General features: G+C 41.5%; 1 protein-coding gene across 1 annotated transcript in view; it reads right to left on the bottom strand.

Annotated features, from left to right (window-relative positions):
* The window catches only part of NAALADL1 (N-acetylated alpha-linked acidic dipeptidase like 1), a 36,258-nt gene extending 19,682 nt beyond the window's left edge, over positions 1-16,576 (bottom strand). The window contains exons 1-6 of the mRNA XM_026685390.2: positions 16,258-16,576; positions 13,909-14,081; positions 10,180-10,301; positions 7,977-8,099; positions 4,550-4,739; positions 3,651-3,744 (exon numbers count right to left, since the gene is read on the bottom strand). Coding sequence (XP_026541175.2) covers positions 3,651-3,744; positions 4,550-4,739; positions 7,977-8,099; positions 10,180-10,301; positions 13,909-14,081; positions 16,258-16,460 — 905 coding nt within the window. The 5' untranslated portion in view covers positions 16,461-16,576. The remainder of the gene's footprint in view (positions 1-3,650; positions 3,745-4,549; positions 4,740-7,976; positions 8,100-10,179; positions 10,302-13,908; positions 14,082-16,257) is intronic.
* Between the last annotated feature and the right edge of the window lie 3,203 nt (positions 16,577-19,779).

Here is a 19,779-nt window from a genome sequence, read left to right as displayed (position 1 = left end):
AATCGACGAACAACTCGATAAGCTAATAGCGCAGGGCGTGCTGGAACCCACCGACCACGCCCGTTGGGAAACCCCTATAGTGACGCCTATAAAGCCTGATGGGTCACTGAGAATTTGCGGAGACTACCGGGCCACCTTAAACCACGCACTGCAGCAAAGTGCATATCCAGTGCCGGTAGTGCAACACTTGCTCCATTCCCTGGGTGGCGGGAAAGTTTTCGCTAAACTAGATCTAGCCCAGGCGTATCAGCAATTGCCTGTAGACCCTACCACGGCAGAAGCGCAAACTATCGTAACGCATAGGGGCGCATTTAAATGCAACCGGCTCCAGTTCGGGGTAAGCGTTGCCCCCGGAATCTTTCAGAGTTTAATGGAAAGGTTGTTACAAGGGATCAGAGGGGTCGTACCATATTTTGATGATGTACTCATCGCCGCCCCTAACAAAGACATCTTAGAAAAACGACTCAGAGAGGTTTTACGAAGATTCCAAAACGCAGGCCTCAGAGTTAAAAAAGATAAATGCCAGTTATGTACCGAAAAAGTAGAATTTTTGGGATACCTCCTGGACAGCCAAGGAATCCATCCCACCGAAGACAAATTAAGGGCGATTAAAAAGGCCCCCACTCCAAGGAACAAGGCAGACTTACAGGCGTTCCTTGGACTTATCAATTTCTATAATGTTTTTTTACCACACAAAGCAACGGTAGCAGAACCATTGCATAGACTATTAGACAAAAAAGCAACGTGGGTTTGGGGACAACGGGAACAATGTGCTTTCCAACAAGTAAAGAAATTGCTAACTTCTGATTCTGTACTTATGCAGTACAACGAGACTCTTCCGCTCACTATCACGTGTGACGCATCACCTTTTGGGGTTGGGGCAATTCTGGCCCACGTATTACCAAATGGAGCGAAAGCCCCCATCGCGTTTTTTCGCGAACCCTAGCTAAAGCTGAAAGAAATTATAGTCAGCTGGACAAGGAAGCTTTAGCTATTGTGGCTGCAGTTAAAAGATTTCATGAATATGTTTATGGCCGTGCGTTTACGATAATTACCGATCATAAACCGCTACTGGGGATCATTGCGGGTAATAAACCAACCCCGTATATATTGTCCCCCAGAATGACCCGTTGGTCTGAATTCTTGGCGGCCTACAACTACACCTTGCAACATCGCCCGGGGAAATCAATTCTCCACGCTGATGCATTGAGCAGAACACCGCTCCCAGACTCTGTTGTAGATCCAGCCCCAACCATCTCAACACTACAGATCGAAGCTCTACACGCACCACCCTTGACGGCTAGAGACATTGCTTTTGAAACGAAACGTGACCCCGTTCTGCAACCCACCTGCGCTGGGTTGAACGGGGGTGGCCGACGGACCAAATAGCACCGGAATGGGCACCTTTCAAAGCCCGCCAAACCGAACTGTTTTCCCAAAAAGGCTGTATCTTGTGGGGCGATCGAGTCGTAATCCCTGGCAAATTGCAACAAACTGTTTTGGCGGTATTGCATGAGGGACATCCGGGTATCATGCGGATGAAAGCACTCGCACGCAGCTATGCTTGGTGGCCGGGAATTGACAAAAGAATCGAGGCCTGGGTCGCTACTTGTCAACGTTGCCAGGACGTCAGCAACGCCCCACCTAAAGCAAGCCCAACCGAATGGGAAACTTCGAGGGGACCTTGGTCCCGTATTCATATTGACTTTGCGGGGCCTACCAAAGGACACACTTTCCTTATTACTGTCGACGCCTATTCAAACTGGCTCGAGATTCATCGAATGAATACAACTACAACGGACTCAGTCATCAATAAATTAAACAGACTATTTGCCACACACGGATTTCCGGACGTGTTGGTCTCGGACAACGGCCCACAGTTTACTGCATTGCCCTTCGAACAATATCTTGCTGATCGGGGCATCCGCCATGCGCTAACCTCGCCCGTGCACCCTGCGGCGAATGGACGTGCAGAACGCATGGTACAATTTGTAAAAAAGACCCTCCACAAAATGGAATTTGGCAACATCGACGAGAAAATCAATCGAATTCTCTTGTTGCAGCACATCACGCCCACAGCGTGACCAACAAAACGCCCGCTGAACTTCTTATGGGGCGGAAACTACGATCGCACCTTGACCGGCTCCACCCCGCATTCGCACCGGAAAAGCCCTTCGGCTCCAGCAGCAAATGCCGGGAATTTAAGGTAGGCGATTTAATCTTTGCCAAAAACTTTTCCGGCGACCCATTATGGATACCCGCAACCGTTACCCACCTTACTGGGCCTAGATCTTACCGCCTGCTAACGGACGATGGGAGGGTGTGGAAACGCCACATAGACCAACTCCGCTCGAGATTACCACCCAGCACCCATGACTCCCCGGGTTCACCAACTCAAGGGGGAGGAAATATCGAGGAAATTGACTTTGATATGACAAATAGCAGGCCAACGGAAACCCTACGGCCCAGCGAAACACCGGAACTTGAAGCGGGGAGGGAGTTGAATTTTTCAGGGAACTTTAATACGGGGAAACCGAACTGCAAAACCCCGAAGAAACACGGAGTAGCAGAGACAACCACAGTGGAAGCAGCACGGAATCACCGTGCAGCGAAACTGTAGTTAATAAAGATCATCCAAACGTTCCACCGGAACCGGACCTTAGACCAAACCAGGTGGAACCACGGAAATCAGCCAGACAGACCAAACGGCCTGTCTATCTTGAGGATTTTGTTACAGCCCCCCTCAAACGGAACCCAAGGGGGAGGGGTGTTGTGAATCAATAAAAGTTACTAGCATAAATGCAAATCAGGGTTTGGGAACCTGCATACCTGATTGGCCCTTATACAACAACTAGGGATTGGTCCATAGGTAGTCCCTGATTGGCCACTATTTGGACACTTCTCATTGGTTATAAGTTTAAACTTATTGCACATGTCATTGGTTAACAAGGTAGCAGATAACCCTATAAAAGGGTTGCTGTTGCCCATAGCCTTGCTCTGTTCTATTCTATTCACAATTATTAAAGAGTTGAAGTCACTGGTCAGATGTCTGGTCTCCATTATTTCCCGAACTTAACAGGTTGTATTGTCCAACCCCTCCTGCCCAAGGAGACCCTACACCATTCCTGACAGATGGCAGTCCAGTCTCTTCTTGAAAGCCTCCAGGGATGAAGCTCCCACAACTTCTGAAGGCAACTTCTGTTCCACAGGTCAATTGCTCTCACTGTCAGAAAATTCCTCCTTATTTCCAGGTTAAATCTCTCCTTGTTCGGTTTCCATCCATTGTTCCTTGTCTGGCTGGCCTTCAGGGGCTTTGGAACATAGCTTGACCCCCTCCTCCTCTTTATGGCAACCCCTCAAGTATTGGAAGGTTGCTCTCCTGTCTCCCCTGGTCCTTCTCTTCATTAGACTAGCTATGTCCAGTTTCTACAACCGTTCATCATATGTTTCAGCCTTCAGTCCCCTCATCATCTTGGTTGCTCTTCTCTGCACACTTTCTAGAGTCTCAACATCTTTTTTTATAGTGCAGTGACCAAAATTCTGGCAGTTGAAGTCCAGGTGTCTTAAAGTTGTCAACTTTGGACACCCCTAATATAACCCATCTAGGCTCTGCCTATGAAGGGCTTCTGTGTGTTTGATTTGATACCCACCAGATGAGCTCCTTGGCATCCTCAAAGCCAATGGGTTGGATTGGGATTGTGGAAATCCCAGAGATCTGATCCTCTGGAATCCGGTAGGTGAAATCTGAATATCAAAAGGAAAAAGTGGAACAGAAAATAAATGAGAATAAAATTGGGGGCATTTGAGAACCCAGCAAGAACTGAATTGCAGGAAAAGATTGCAGGAAGATATAGGATAGGATAGGATAGGATAGGATAGGATAGGATAGGATAGGATAGGATAGGACAGGACAGAACATAACAGATATTGGAAAGAATAGAATAGAATAGATTTCCCCAGCCAGCCATGCTGGGAGTTGAAGTCCACCCATCTTTGACAGATTAACAGAGTTGGAAGGAACCTTGTAGGTCATCTAGTCCAACCCCGCTTCCAAGAAGGAAACCTCGCACCATTTCTGACAGAGGGCAGTCCAGTCTCTTCTTGCAAGCCTCCAGTGATGAAGCTCCCACAATTTCTGAAGGCAACTTCTGTTTCATTCGGTTGATGGTTCTCACTGTCAGAAAATTCCTCATTTCCAGGCTGAATCTCTCCTTGTTCAGCTTCCATCCATTCTTCCTTGTCTGGCCTTCAGGTGCTTTGGAAAACAGCTTGACCCCCTCCTCCTCTCTGTGGCAGCCCCTCAAATATTGGAAGACTGCTCTCCTGTCTCCCCTGGTCCTTCTCTTCCCTTGACTAGCCAGGCCCAGTTCCTGCAACCGTTCTTCATATGTTTTCAACTATCCCTCTGTTAATGCAATTTAGGATTGCATTGGCTTTTTTGGCTGCTGCTGCACACGGCTGGCTCCTATTTAGCTGGTTGCCCACTAAGAGAGGGGTTCAAAACCCACCATTTGACCTCTGAAGACACCCTCTTTGTGCCTCCTCTTACTTTTGGCAGGAAAATAGGGTGTCAGAAGATCTCCAAAGCCGGTTTTGAAAGAGCCTCTCTCTACACCAGAGCGGGGCATATACCACGAAAGAGGATAGGTCTCCTCGGGTGAAGATTTCCCATCGTTGATGTCTGCAGGATCTGTGTACACCACCACACCAATGACGCCAAATTTTGCCCCGTTGATCGCCTAGAGATAGAAGAGAAAAATCCATCAAATCAGGATTTAATTCCAGGAACATCTTTGGCAGACTTGTGACAAAGCAAAGTGTCATGCCCCTGTTGGAATCTGATTCCGAGGGGGAGGTAGAATAGCTAACAGAGAGTGGAAGTGTGGCTCGGGTGGCTGTGGAGGAAACTGGGGAAGGGCACAGTCTGGCATGGCATTCAGAGGAAGACCCAGGCCCTCTTCATCCTAGGGCACACAGGGAGAAATGGAGAAGGGAGCAACATGGGTTACAGGGGAGAAAAGGGCCCTGATTCCCTTTGTTAGCTGCAGCTGGGAAAACAGGATTTAAAAAGGGTGTTTGCTCACAGAACCTTGCTCGAAGCAAAGTATGCATTAACTTTGTTTGTCACGTCTTATCTGGGTTTTGGCATCCTCCCAACTGTGTGTGTTTCATTACCTTTTGAAGTCTGCAATTCCTTATCCTGCCCTGTCTCATTAATTGCTGCAGCTTGTGGTTTGTGTTGGTTTTTATTTATAATTTATATGTACTTTGGGGTCGGACTGAATTTCTTCCCTTTAAAAACTGTTCTTTGGAGAGGTTTTTCTCCAGCTGATGATAACTGGACATTGGGGGCCAAGTTGGAGGTATTAAAGGGACTTTACCTACTTTTGTGACTTTGTTGCTTTTGTGCCACGCCCCGGGTCATCACATAAAGAAAGACTGGGGCAAGATTCATAACTTAATACAGAAATACTCCAAAAGAATACAGGTAGTTGTTAGGAATTGATAGTCACCTAACAGTTGGTTGGAAACATATAAACCAGGATAGACATTTAATGCTGTCTCTTTAAGGGAATGCTAAAATTGTAATTGGGTTTGGTTCCTCAAACGGCCATAAGATGGAGCCAGAAACCTGGGTTGTTAGTTCTGTTGCTAGATGTTTATTGTTCGCTGGTTAGAGCATGTCTTCTGAAAGGTGGAGCATATGTTAGCTCATTTGAACTTTATGAAAAGAACTTTTCAAGAGCTACATGAAAAGGAACTGATTTTTTCAGAGCTGCATCAGGTTTACGTCATTCTTTCCTCATTGGATGAAAGTTATGATGATTACGTAACCTGCCTCTTGGAAGTACACCCCAAAAGGACAGTGCCAGATAGTACTAAAGCAGTGAGGAAGCCCCCCACCCCCCACCCCCCAATAGAAAAAGAAACCATGAGGCAAGAAAAAATTCAAACACAACACAAATAATTAAATCACAATAGTAGCTGTTACTTGTTGAAGCTGAATAGGGAAAATTATCCCATCAATAAACACAGGATTAAACATCACCAAGCACAGAATTAACCTTCACCAAAAACCAGTTTTAGACCAAAACTCAGACAAGGGTATGTAAACTCACATTTGAATGTTAATCTTTCTAACTAGCCAAGAAACCTTGCTGAATGGCACTCATCTTGGTTCCCTGTCACTAAAAGCTTTGCTTCATTATTCAATTATTTCTTCAAAGTGCTGATTGTCCAGAGAAGTGTTTCCTCCCAACAGCAGTGTAAAAATCTTAAAACAACCCTTCCCCTTTAAGAAAGCTAAGCCTCAGAAGCTCCGGGACAGGAAGTCTAGGCGTACTGGCAAGAATGTAATAAGGGTGGAAAAAAACAAAAGGAGATTGCTTCTAACTACCGGTTCTCCGAACTGCTTAGAAAGTTAACAAGCGGTTCTATAGAACCAGATAGAACAAGTAGAACCCCACCCTTGAATTCAATGTAGAGAAAAGTAAAGTCCTACACTTAGGCAAGAAAAAGCAAACGTACACATATAAACCAGGCTCAATAGCAGTAACCGGGAGAGGGATCTTGGAGTCTTAGTGGACAACCAGCTAAATATGAGCCAGCAGTGTGCGGTGGCAGCCAAAAAAGCCAATGCAATCCTAAGTTGCATTAACAGAGGGATACAATCAAGATCAAGGGAGGTACTAATACCACTCTATAAAGCCTTAGTAAGGCCACACCTAGAGTACTGCATCCAGTTTTGGTCACCACACTATAAAAAAGAGGTTGAGACTCCAGAAAAAGTACAGAGAAGAGCAACCAGGATGATGAGGGGACTGAAGGCTAAAACATATCTATCCCTCTGTTAAGTACATAGAACATAGGTAATTATATAGATTATTATTATATAGTATATAATACTATACTATTTCCTGTTATAATTATAATATATATTACTGTGTATATTATATTGAGAGATAATATATTATATAACATAATTATACACAAACAATTATATAATCTATATTATCTATTTATATAGATTATTATATAATACTATACTATTGCCTATTATATTATAATTATAATATATATTACTATATATATATATATATATATATATATATATATATTGATAAATATATATTATATAACACAATTATAGATGAAAATTTTAAAAATGGGCAGAACATATTCAGAGAGGCCAGACATCTTCAACAGTGTGTTACAAAATACTGCGAAAAACCACACACAGACCCTCTGAACTCCAATATCTTCCAGGCATGTGTGACTACAGCTCCCATCACTCTCAGCCAGGCTGGGAATGATGGAGAGTTGCAAGCATCTCAAGAGGCAGAGAGATAGTGGTCCAAGCAAAAGACATACAACATGGCCTTAAATCACTACCAGAGCATGTTCCCTATTGTTAACACAACATGCACAAAAGTCAATTCAAGAAACTTTGTCATGTGAGGCTCAATTAAAGTGGTTTACCATGATCAAAGGGCTTTGTTGTATCTATAGCCATCATATGTTGAGAAAACCTGGCTTATGTGGTTTATTTTATTGATCGTTGGACTATTCAGCCTCTCTAGTAAGTTAGCTTAACCAACTTGGTATTTCTCAACCTTGATCACTTTAAGATGGATGGACTTCAACTCCCAGAATTCCCTAGCCAACTGGGAGTCGAAGTCCACCCATCTTAAAGTGGTTGAGGTTAAGAAATACTGATTTGTCCGTTAAATCAGGGGTCCCAAAACTTGGCAACTTTAAGACTTATGGACTTCAATTTGCAGAATTCCTCAGCCAGCTCTGCTGGCTGGAGAATTCTGGGAGTTGAAGTCCACAAGTCCAAAATTGGACAAGTTTGGAGAGTTCTGCTTTAAACGGATAGACTTAGATTTTGAACAACTGATCCTGTGCATTGAAGACCATCTTATAAACATCTGTCACTGCAGGAGGAAAACATGCTCCCTCTGCTCCAGGGTTACCTTCGCAACTCTGCCAGCTCCTCCATAGCGAGTGATGGCAATGGTGCCGTTGAGGTCGATACTTTGATTAAGAAGGAATTCATAATCACTCATTCTTCCTTGGTTGGCATAGACCAGTTTCCCCTGGAAGAAATCAAGTGCCATGGAGTGGCAGAAAATGCAATGTTATTATTGATAAATTGACATTATACTGATACTACAAAACTATGTGGTCGGCCTTAGTTTTTGGGGAGGAAAATAAGGGGGGGGGAATTTTGCCTCTGCCTACCTGCATCCATCAGGATTCATCTGGCTAGCGCCCTGTTCAGTGTGTGAGAGAGTTGAGGGCTGTTTGGAAACTGAAGTAGTATTAGCTGTGTGAGCAAGAAGGAGACAGCAAGGAGCCTGGGCGTGGCTTAGCTCAACTGTTCTGTACTAAAGATGCTTGGTGCTCTGAAACTGAAACTGAAACTCCTCTGCTTGTGTTTTGCCTTTGGAACAGATTTCTTTTCAGGTGGTGAGGGGGAGTAGAACTCCTTGGCATCAGAGCATAACAATAACAATAACAATAACAATAACAATAACAACAATAACAATAACAATAACAATAACAATAACAATAACAATAATAATAATAATAATAATAATAATAATAATAATAATATAGGAAATACAAATGCTCCGACGATCATTTCAAAAAATCCTTTCTTAGTGAGCACCTAGAAGCCAAGAGGAACATAGAGGCCAAATTTCAAGTTTGTAGGCTTTACGGTTCTGGAGATTTTGTGATGATGTGTGAGTGGCATTTCACTTTTATATACATATACAGATCAATGCACTAATATGGGCTCTACTAACGGCCAGAAGTGAGCCCCAAATTTCTATTACTAAGCAAGACACTTAAGTGAGTTTTTCCTCCATTTTACTTTCTTGCCACAGTTGTTATGTGAATCACTGCAGCTGTTAAGTTAGTCACACCTTTGTTAAGTGAATCAGGCTTCCCTATTGACTAGTCAGAAGATTACTGCAACAGTCATAAACATGAGCCAAGTTGACAAGTGTCCAAATTTTGAAGTACAGGGAATCTGCCACAGTCATTAAGTGTGAAAAAACAGTCATAAATTACTTTTTCAACCACCGTTTGTAACGTTGAATGGTGACTAAATGAATGGAGTAATCTGTAGTCTCATCTGTCAAATAAACAAAAAACCTTTGGTGTGAAATGTTGAAGGAAAACATCCAAGGTTTCTTGTGTTAAAAAAGAAGGGGGGGGGAACACGAAAGCCAATCAATCAAAGGCACTCAGTAAAATAAAAAAATTAGAGATGGATTCGTCCTTCTATGTTCTCTTCCTGAAGCTAAAACTCCGCCGAGTTGAGCAATAATTTTAACAACCAACAAAGCACATAAAGATGATTCATTGATTTAACAGCAGTAGAAGAGGAACATGCTATCTGGGGTTGGATCATAAAACTGAGCAAATTCCAGCCTGAGATGCGATAACAAAGATGAGAGATTAGATAGAAGCGGGTTGCCCCTTCTATTAACCCAATGAAGATGGGTGGACTTCATAAGTTTTGATCACCACACTATAAAAAAGAGGTTGAGACTCTAGAAAAAGTACAGAGAAGAGCAACCAGGATGATTAGAGGCCTGGAGGCTCAAACATACGATGAACGGTTGCAGGAACTGGGCCTGGCTACTCTAGGGAAGAGAAGGACCAGGGGAGACAGGATAGCAGTCTTCCAATACTTGAGGGGCTGCCACAGAGAGGAGAAAGGGGTTAAGCTATTCTCCAAGGCACCTGAAGGCCAGACAAGGATTAATGGATGGAAACTGACCAAGGAGAGATTCAACCTGGAAATAAGGAGGAATTTTCTGACAATGAGAGCAATCAACCCATGGAATAGAAGTTGCCCTCAGAAGTTGTGGGAGCTCCATCCCTGGAAGCTTTCCAGAAGAGACTGGACTGCCATCTGTCAGAAATTGTGTAGGGTCTCCTGCTTACGCAGGGGGTTGGACTAGATGACCTACAAGGTCCCTTCCAACTCTTTCAATCTGTTAAATCAGTTAAACTCTCATAATCCTCCAGGCAGCATGGAGAATGTTGGAAGCGTAAGGAATTCTGGGAGTTGAAGTCCACCCATCTTCAGGAGGCCGAGGTTGAGCCACCGAGGTTGAAGAATAAAAGGCAAGGGTAGAGTTACTCTTTGAGGAGCTATACCTTGGCGGTCCCTGGGGGTCCATAAGCTGCGTAGGGCTTTACTATATCTGGATCTTCTTGGTCTGGAGTGAGTTTTTCCTCAGTTTCTCTGGAGGCAAACACCTCAGTGTTGTTTTCCAGCACTGGAAAGGAAATAAATTTTGGTTAAAATTTCTCCCTCAAAAAATTTAACGTCATCTCCCAGGATTCCCAGCTAGCATGCTCTAAAAAGATCCTTCAGAGTTGCAACGGTGCTGGGAAAAAATGACTTACGTTCAGTCCTCGCATTTACGACCGTTGCCATGTCTCCATGGTCATGCAATCAAAATTGCTTGACAAATGTCATGCATTTATGACAGTTGCACCATCTGGAGGTCATGTGATCGATCTTTGTGACCTTCCCACCCAGCTTCCCACAAGCCAGGCTAATGGGGGAAAGCTGGATTTGCTTAATGACCACCTGATTCACTTAACCACTCTGGCCAAAATGGTCCTGACAAAGCTAATGACAGCAATTGTGGTCGTTAAACCGAGAACTACCTAGAACTCCAAACCATGTTTGTTTGTTGTTGTTATTGCCATTGTTTGAGCATTATGATTAACATTACCATCATTTAAGTCTCCTGCTTGAGCAGGGGGTTGGACTAGAAGACCTCCAAGGATCTTTCCAACTCCGTTATTCTGTGTTTTACTCTTTTTTATTCAGTGCCATTGTGGCTTTGAACGGTCACTAAAAGAAAAGATTGTAAATCAAGGATTACCTGCATGGATTGCAACCTGTTGCCTTTTGAAAGCAGGCCGAAGATTAGGGTTAGGGTAGTCCATCATGGGAGGTGGAGGCCAGTTAAATGGACCACAGCTTGATCCTTCATGGTCTAAACCTGGTTTAGCATTTTCCAAACCAGCTGTGGGAAGCCCCACCACCACCCTGAAGAATGAAATATTTTGGGAAATACTAAAAAAAGCAGAATATTATATTTCCCTAAAGGAGAAATGGAGAAACATGTTTTGAGAGGCAGAAAGCAGCCCCCAATTCTTTCTTAACAGCTCACAGCAGATGTCAGCGCTTAAGAATACAGAATAACAGAAAACAGAATAACAGAGTTGGAAGAGACCTTGTAAGTCATCTAGTCCAAGCAGGAGACCCTACACCATTTCTGACAGATGGCAATCCAGTCTCTTCTTGAAAGAGTGATGAAGTTCAAGAAGATAAAGAGCTTATTGAAAGAGGAAGCCAAGATGGCTCCATTCATAAGCAAAGCAAATCCTGCAGGCGGAAACCCACTCAAGATAGGATATTTTGAAATGCCTTGCAGCAAAGTTTGACAGCTAACAAAGGCAGAAGGGTAGGATTAGAAAGCAGCCCCTCACTCAAATTTATTTATTTATTTATTTATTTTGATTTGCCAATCGCTTACAAGATAATAGGTATAAGTATATACATAGTTATGAATACTTGAAATGGGTACATATAAGAAAAATAAAAGAAACAATGGGACAGGGACGGTAGGCACGTTGGTGCGCTTATGCACACCCCCTACACACCTCTTAGGAAAGGGGTGAGGTCAATAGTAGACAGTCTAAGGTTAAAGTTTTTGGGGTTTGAGGAAGAAACCACAGTGTCAGGTAGAGTATTCCAGACATTGACCACTCTGTTGCTGAAGTCGTATTTCCTGCAATCAAGTTTGGTGCGACTAACCTTGAGTTTGTATCTATTGTGTGTTCTTGTGTTGTTATGGTTGAAGCTGAAGTATTCATTGACAGGTAGGACATTGCAATGTATGATTTTATATACTATACTAAGATCAGACCGAAGGCGGCGTAGTTCTAGGTTTTCTAGATCTAGAATTTCAAGTCTGGTGGCATAAGGTATTCTGCAACGAGTAGAGGAGTGGAGAACTCTTCTTGTGAAATATTTCTGGACTTTCTCAGTTGTATTAATATCAGATACATAATGTGGGTTCCAGACTGATGAACTGTATTCAAGTATTGGTCTAGCAAATGTTTTGTATGCTCTAGTTAGTAGTGTAATATTACCAGAGAAGAAGCTACGTAAGATTAGGTTAACAACTCTTAATGCCTTTTTGGCTATGTAGTTACAGTGGGCTCTAGCACTTAGATCATTAGAGATGAATACTCCAAGGTCCTTGACAGAGCTTGGATCATCACATCCAACACAGGACAAAAGCCATTGGCCACAATAAGAATCACCCAACACCCTTTCAAAACACAAGCCCCCTTCATTGCACAGCACACACACACACACACACAACACACACACACACACACACAGAGAGAGAGAGAGAGAGCAGCAGCAGCATTTCAGGACCTGTATAAAAATACCGGCACTCATCTAGCTAGTTATTCAGCTGAGCTCGAACTGCACACTATCTTTGTGTGTAGAATAGAATAGAATAGAATAGAATAGAATAGAATAGAATAGAATAGAATAGAATAGAATAGATATTGGAAGGAATAGAATAGAATGCAGAATAGAATAGAATAGAATAGAATAGAATAGAATAGAATAGAATAGAATAGAATAGAATAAATATTGGAAGGAATAGAATGAGAATAGAATAGAATAGAATAGAATAGAATAGAATAGAATAGAATAGAATAGAATAGAATAGAATAAATATTGGAAGGAATAGAATAGAATAGAATAGAATAGAATAGAATAGAATAGAATAGAATGGAATGGAATGGAATGGAATGGAATGGAATGGAATATAAAATAGAATATAGAATATAGAATAGAATAGGATGGAATAGGATGGAATAGAATGAAATGGGATAGGGTAGGATAGAATATGGAATGGAATGGAATAGAATGGAATAGAACAGAATGAAATAGAGAATGGAATAGAGAATAGAATAGAATAGAATAGAATATAATAGAATAGAATAGAATAGAATAGAATAGAATAGAATAGAATAGAATAGAATAGAATAGAATATAGAATAGGGTAGAATAGAATAAATATTGTAAGGAATGGAATAGAATAGAATAGAATAGAATAGAATAGAATGGAATGGAATGGAATGGAATGGAATGGAATGGAATATAAAATAGAATATAGAATAGAATAGGATGGAATAGGATGGAATAGAATGAAATGGGATAGGGTAGGAGAGAATATGGAATGGAATGGAATGGAATAGAATAGAACAGAATGAAATAGAGAATGGAATAGAGAATAGAATAGAATAGAATATAGAATAGAATATAGAATAGGGTAGAATAGAATAGAAAATAGGATGGAATGGAATGGAATGGAATAGAATATAGAATAGGGTAGAATAGAATAGAACAGAATAGATATTGGAATGAAAGAATAGAATAGAATAGAATAGAATAGAATAGAATAGAATAGAATAGAATAGATATTGGAATGGAATAGAATAGAATGGAATGGAATAGAATAGAATAGAATAGAATAGAATAGAATAGAATAGAATAGAATAGAATAGAATAGAATAGAATAGAATAGGAAGGGAGCTTGGAGGTCTTCTAGTCCAGCCCCCTGTTTGTGTTTATCATTAAACTTTTATTCCAATCAACCGTCATTTTATTTTATTCCTGGCTTGGACCTGAACCTTCCTCTTGTCTGGTGTTGCATGGTGACACCCCATAAATGGGGAATTTAGGCAGTCTTCCCTACCAGGAAGGGGAAAAGTGGCAAGGGAGGGTTGTCCCCACAAAACTTTCCCAATCACCGCCCTGTCCTCCCCACTTCCCATACTCACCCACAGCCACCCTGTTAGGTTTCTCTGGATCTGGGAAGGACAGAAAGACGTCGTACTGGATCTCCGTGGCCTTGTCCAGACCACATTCCGGGTCGTTCCAGCGTTCGAGGAGGAGTTTGACTAGATCTTGGTCCCCCTTAGTGGTTGCCATGTGGGGCTTGGCTGACAGCTTCCTAAAGTTGTGAAGGACAGATGGGGAAACCATGTTTGTTTGCCGCATATTTCAGATTTCACTAAGGTCACTTTTTGGGGGGATGATTGCATCTTTCAACAGAGGAAAAAACAGCTTGCCTCCAGAAGTTGTAAATGCTCCAACACTGCAAATTTTTAAGAAGAGATTGAACAGCCATTGGATGTCCTGCTCAAGCAGGGGGTTGGACTATAGGACCTCCAAGGTCCCTTCCAACTCTAATTCTAGTTATTCTGTGATTCTGGTTGTTCTGTTTATTCTGTTATTCTGGTTATTCTGTTCGTTTTATTCTGTAATTTTGTTTTTCTGGTTATTCTGGTTATTCTGTTATTCTGTTTGTTCTGTTATTCTGGTTATTCTGTAATTCTGTTTATTCTGTTCTTGTTATTCTGTAATTCTGTTTATTCTGTTTATTCTGTTCTTGTTATTTTGTAATTCTGTTTTTCTGGTCATTCTGTAATTATGGTTATTCTGTTTGTTCTGTTATTCTGTTATTAAACTGGAGCTGACCAGCCTGATAATCTCCACATATTTTGGACTACCACTCCCATCATGCTTAAGTATAACCAGCGGCAGGGGATGGTGGGATTGTTAGTACAACATATTTGGAGTTGTCCAGGAGTTTGCAATGTTGCACTTATCACAATATCTATCTCATAGTATAAATTAGCGTTTCTCAATTTAGGCAGCTTGAAGATGTATGGATTTCAATTTCCAGAATTTCCCAGCCAGCCACGTCGTAGTAACTTCGAATTGTTGCTAAATGAATGGCTGTAAGTACCGTATAATTCAGCTAAATCATTTTAGACCAAGAAATGTAAAAGTGCCACCAAAAAAATGGGGCTTTTTTAGTCTGTTCCCAGCACTGCCAACATGGCAACTCAATTCATACCATCTGGGGTCTAAGTTTCAGAGTTTGTAATGATGCTTTGAGTGGAGCATTGACCAAACAGGCTGGTTTTTATAAAAATAGGTTTATATGTAACCTGGTTAACTATTAAGCCACTTTTCAGATGCTACATTCATCACATACCTGGCTGGTAGGTAAGTTTAACATGCTTTGCCAGCAAATGAAGTGGAGTCTAGCAGAACTTAAAATGAATCACATTTGGGATATTTTAAGAAGCCAGCTGATTTAGCCCCCCATCTTCTCTGAGCTCAACTGATCTGAAAGAACGGCAGGCAAGAAGCGTTCAAACTTTGGATTCAGGCAGGCAGCCCAGATTTCAAGCTTGGGTTAATCCTGAATCCAACTGAGTAGACACAAAATAGGTCACCCCGGCCCTGATGTTTCTGGGAGTATGAAAGAAAAGTTCTCTTTCCTTTTCCTCCCTCCCTCTCCCTCTTTCTTTCTTTCATCCATTCTTCTTCCTTTCTCCCTCCATTCCTCTTTTTTCTTTCTCCGTCCTTTCTGTCTCTTTCTTTCTCCTTTCTTCCTCCCCCCTCTCTGTTTGTTTCTTCTTCCTTTCTCCACCCCTTTCTTTTTCTTTCTCCTACCTACCTTCCTTTCTCTCTCTTTCTTTCTTCTTCCTCTCTCTTTCTCCTTACTCCCTCCCTCTCTCCCTCACCTCTCTTTCTTTCTTACTTTCTCCCTCCATCCATCTCTTTCTTTTTCTTTCTCCTTCCTTTCTCTTTCTTTCTTCTTCCTTCCTTCTTCTCTCTCTCTTTTCTCCTTTCATCCTCCCCCTCTTTCTCTTTCTTTGTTTCTGCTTCCTTTTCCCTCGCTCTCTCCCTCCTCCCTCTATCTTTCTTTCTCCTTCCTTCCTTTCTCTCTCCTTCCATCTCTCTCTCTCTCTCTCTCCCTCTATCTCTTCTTCCTTCCTTTCTCTCTCTCTCCTTCCGTCTCTCTCTCTCTCTCTCTCTCTCCCTCCGTCTCTTTCTTCTTCCTTCCTTCCATCCTCAAGGTGATCATTCCTCCTTCCCCCTCCCATTTTTCCCACAAACATCCTTGCAAGGTTGAATTGGACTCAGAGAGAAGGACTGGCCCAAAGTCACCCAGAGCAGCCTCTCGTACCTAAGGCGGGACTCAAACTCGCCGCCCCCAGGTTCCTAGGCCAGCCCTTTCGAAGACAAACCCGAGGGCCTCCACAAAGGGCCCTTCCCACGATGTCAGGGCTGGTCCTGAGCCCCTCTCACCTCCCCCCACCCCAAATGCTTACTTGAGGTTCTCTCGGATGTTGGCAGCTTCCACCTGGTTCATGAAATCCTCCAGGGTGACTAGATCCACATCCTGGGTGATCTTGTGGATCCAGTCGGGGGACGGCGCCTCTTTGGGGATGGCAAAGTGCCCCAGCAAGATCCCTGCGGTCAGCAGCAGCGCCCCACCGAAGACGGAGCCCATAATGCATTTCCAGTTTGCCATGGTGGACGGGGGGGCCCAGGAAGAGAGGGGGGGCCTCTGGCTGCGGAAGGAGCCCCTGGTTTCTTAGCTCCTGGCTCCAGGCAGGTCTTGCTCGGAGCTGGTAGCGTGAGAAGGCAGGCGTGTTGCAACGATGACCTGCCCTTTGATCGCCTGGGATGGGCTGATCAAGGAAACAGCTTACGTGGTTATGCCAACGGGTGGGGGGTGGGGTGGGGGGTTCTTGGACCAGCCAGGCGGAAAGCGGTGAGTTTTCCCAGTGGCCTTCTGGTGCTCCAAAGGCATGTCGAATCAGTCGCACGGCGGACGAATGTGCTACAGGTAGTCAGATAAACAGGTTAACAGAGTTGGAAGGGACCTGGTAGGTCATCTAGTCCAACCCCCCCCCCCCAGAAGGAGACCCTACACCATTTCTGACAGAGTCCAGACCCAGTCTCTTCTTGAAAGCCTCCAGGGATGATGAAGCTCTCACAACTTTATTTTTATTTGATTTGATTTGTCAATCACTTACAAGATAAGAATAATATAAGAATAAACATAGTTTTGAATACATGAGATTGATACTTATAAGAAAAATAAAAAGAAACAATAGCACAGGGATGGTAGGCACGAATGGTGCGCTTATGCACGCCCCCTACAGGCCTCTTAGGAATGGGGTGAGGTCAATAGTAGACAATCTGAGGTTAAAGTTTTTGGTTTGGGGAAGAAACCACAGAGTCAGGTAGAGTATTCCAAACGTTGACCACTCTGTTGCTGAAGTCGTATTTCCTGCAGTCAAATTTGGTACAGTTAACCTTGAGTTTGTATCTATTGTGTGCTCTTGTATTGTTATGATTAAAGCCGAACTATTCATTTGCAGGTAGGACATTGCAATGTATGATTTTATATACTATACTTAGATCGGACCGAAGGCGGCGTAGTTGTAAGTTTTCTAGGTCTAGAGTTTCAAGTCTGGTGGCATAAGGTATTCAGCAACAGGTAGAGGAGTGGAGAACTCTTCTTGTGAAATATTTCTGGACTTTCTCAACTGTGCTAATATCAGATACGTAATGTGGGTTGCAGACTGATGAGCTGTATTCGAGTATTGGTCTAGCAAATGTTTTGTATGCTCTAGTTAGTAGTGTGATATTACCAGAGAAAAAGCTAAGTAGGATTAGGTTAACAACTCTTAATGCCTTTTTGGCTATGTAGTTACAGCGGGCTCTAGCACTTAGGTCATTAGAGATGAGTATTCCAAGGTCCTTGACAGAGTTTGGATCCTCAACAAGGTCTTGACTATTCAGCTTGTATTTTATTTTCTGATTTTTTTGCCAATATGTAAGACAGAGCATTTATTTGTTGAGATTTGAAGTTGCCATTTGATTGACCATTCTGATACATAGTCAATAACAGAATAACAGAGCTGGAAGGGACCTGATAGGTCATCTAGTCCAACCCACCAGCCCCAGCAGAAGAGCCTACATCGTTTCTGAGAAATGGCAATCCAGTTTCTTGAAAGCCTCCAGGGATGAAGCTCCCACAACTTCTTTTTTTTTTTTTAAATAAAAGTTTTATTTAAGTTTTCACAAAACATACAAATACAAAATCTTTTTTTGAGAACAGTGTGGCCCCCGGTTATCACTTCTCCATACAGACATAAACTCAATACATCTTTATCTTATACATTCTAATCCATATCTTATAACTATTTTCACAATTTTTTCAATAGCTTTTCCCTTTCTTTACTTCCTATAGCCTTATTTTAAATTATCTCATTCCTTTCTTAATTAAATTACATATCTTTTTCTAATTTTTAAAATCTTTCTAATCAATGTTTTTATACTTTCGTCTGTCCTGTTTACAATTTCATATTATCTTTTCTCATGAAACAAATTTTCCCCTGTAATTACTAGATTGGAGTGTAACACCTTTGTATCTTTTTACAAATCTTATTTAAAATTTTAAGTTACATTTTTACAGTTATAACATTCATTTTTTAACCTCTATTTTGTAACACATACCTATTTACAATTGAATTCTGCTTGGTACATTCCCTTAAAATATACCCTAAATTCTTAAAAGAAAAAAGTATATATGTATATATATCTGTGTATATATGTATAACAATAGTAAATGGAATAATTATTCTATTCAATTACAGCTCTGCCATTAATATTAATAACAATCTTTTACATTTCTATTTCTTTTAACAAACATTACCTAGTAATATCAGTTGTTTTTCACTTTAATCATCTATATTTCATATTTTACTTATTACTGTCTTTAAATAAAAAACCAAACAATAGTTATTAACAGTAGTCAATAAAGTTATTATTCTTATTCATCTTGTCAACTGATAAAAATCTTCCATGTTTCTTTTCAGTTTTTTTAAACGTTCTTTTTAAATCATTGAGAGCCTTATTCTCTTTACAAACAAATATTCCACTACATATCAATAGAAATTTTTTCAGTCACTTTAATCATCTAACATATTTTCTAACCATTTTCTATTTCTAATATAACAATGCTATCCCATGCACCCTTGTAGAATCCTCTCCTTAAGTTAAATTTTAACCATTGTCTCTGTGTCTTTTAGATAGGTTTATACCTTTAATTCTTGTACGTTTTTCCTGTACCTCTATATCTTGTTTCTGTCTTTTGTAGCTTCTTTTCCTTTCCCTCTTCCCTCTCTTCTTCTCCCTCCCCTTTTTATTCCCTTTTCTATCTGATTCTCCCTTCTGTGATCCTCCCTTCTGCTTCTTCTTGATATTATGATTACTTTTCAAATTACTCTTTTTTTGGTTGTTGCTTCAGTGCTTAAGTTTTTAACTCCCTTTCCCCCCCTTTCCCTTTTTTACCCCGCTTAAAATTTATTGGTCATTAAAGATGGCTTCTTCGTTGTCCCGCCCTTCTTGTTCTGCCAGCGTTTCTTGTTGTTTTTCATAGTTCAAGATCTCCATTTCTAAAAATTGAAATACAAAGCCAAAAGATCCTCTTCCGTCTTGTGCTTCTTCTTTTTGTTCTTTAAGTCTCATTTTTAACTCTTCAAGGAGTGATGCCATTTTAAAAAAATTTAAACAACCCCCAATTGATTTTATTTTATTTCATTAGGATCCTCCATCCAAAGTTCCAGGAATCATCCAATAATCCAAAACTGTTTCTTGCTTCTTTTCTCACTTTCTCTTTCCAGGGGCTTTGTTGTCTTGTAACAACGTTTCAGCTACAATGTAACTTTTGCAAGCCTTGTTAAAATTCCACTATCAATTTTTTTTTTTTTTTAAGATCCAGGTGGTCTCCTCCATTTTCCAGATTCCACCCTCTTTTTTCATTTTTCCCTCCGCTG

The sequence above is a fragment of the Notechis scutatus genome, chromosome 14 (genome assembly GCF_049901735.1).
Source record: "Notechis scutatus isolate UNSWTSFEM ecotype Mainland chromosome 14, rNotScu1.2, whole genome shotgun sequence".
NCBI lineage: Eukaryota > Metazoa > Chordata > Lepidosauria > Squamata > Elapidae > Notechis > Notechis scutatus.
Note: the sequence above shows the minus strand (reverse complement) of the source record. Positions and strands in the feature narration are given on the sequence as shown.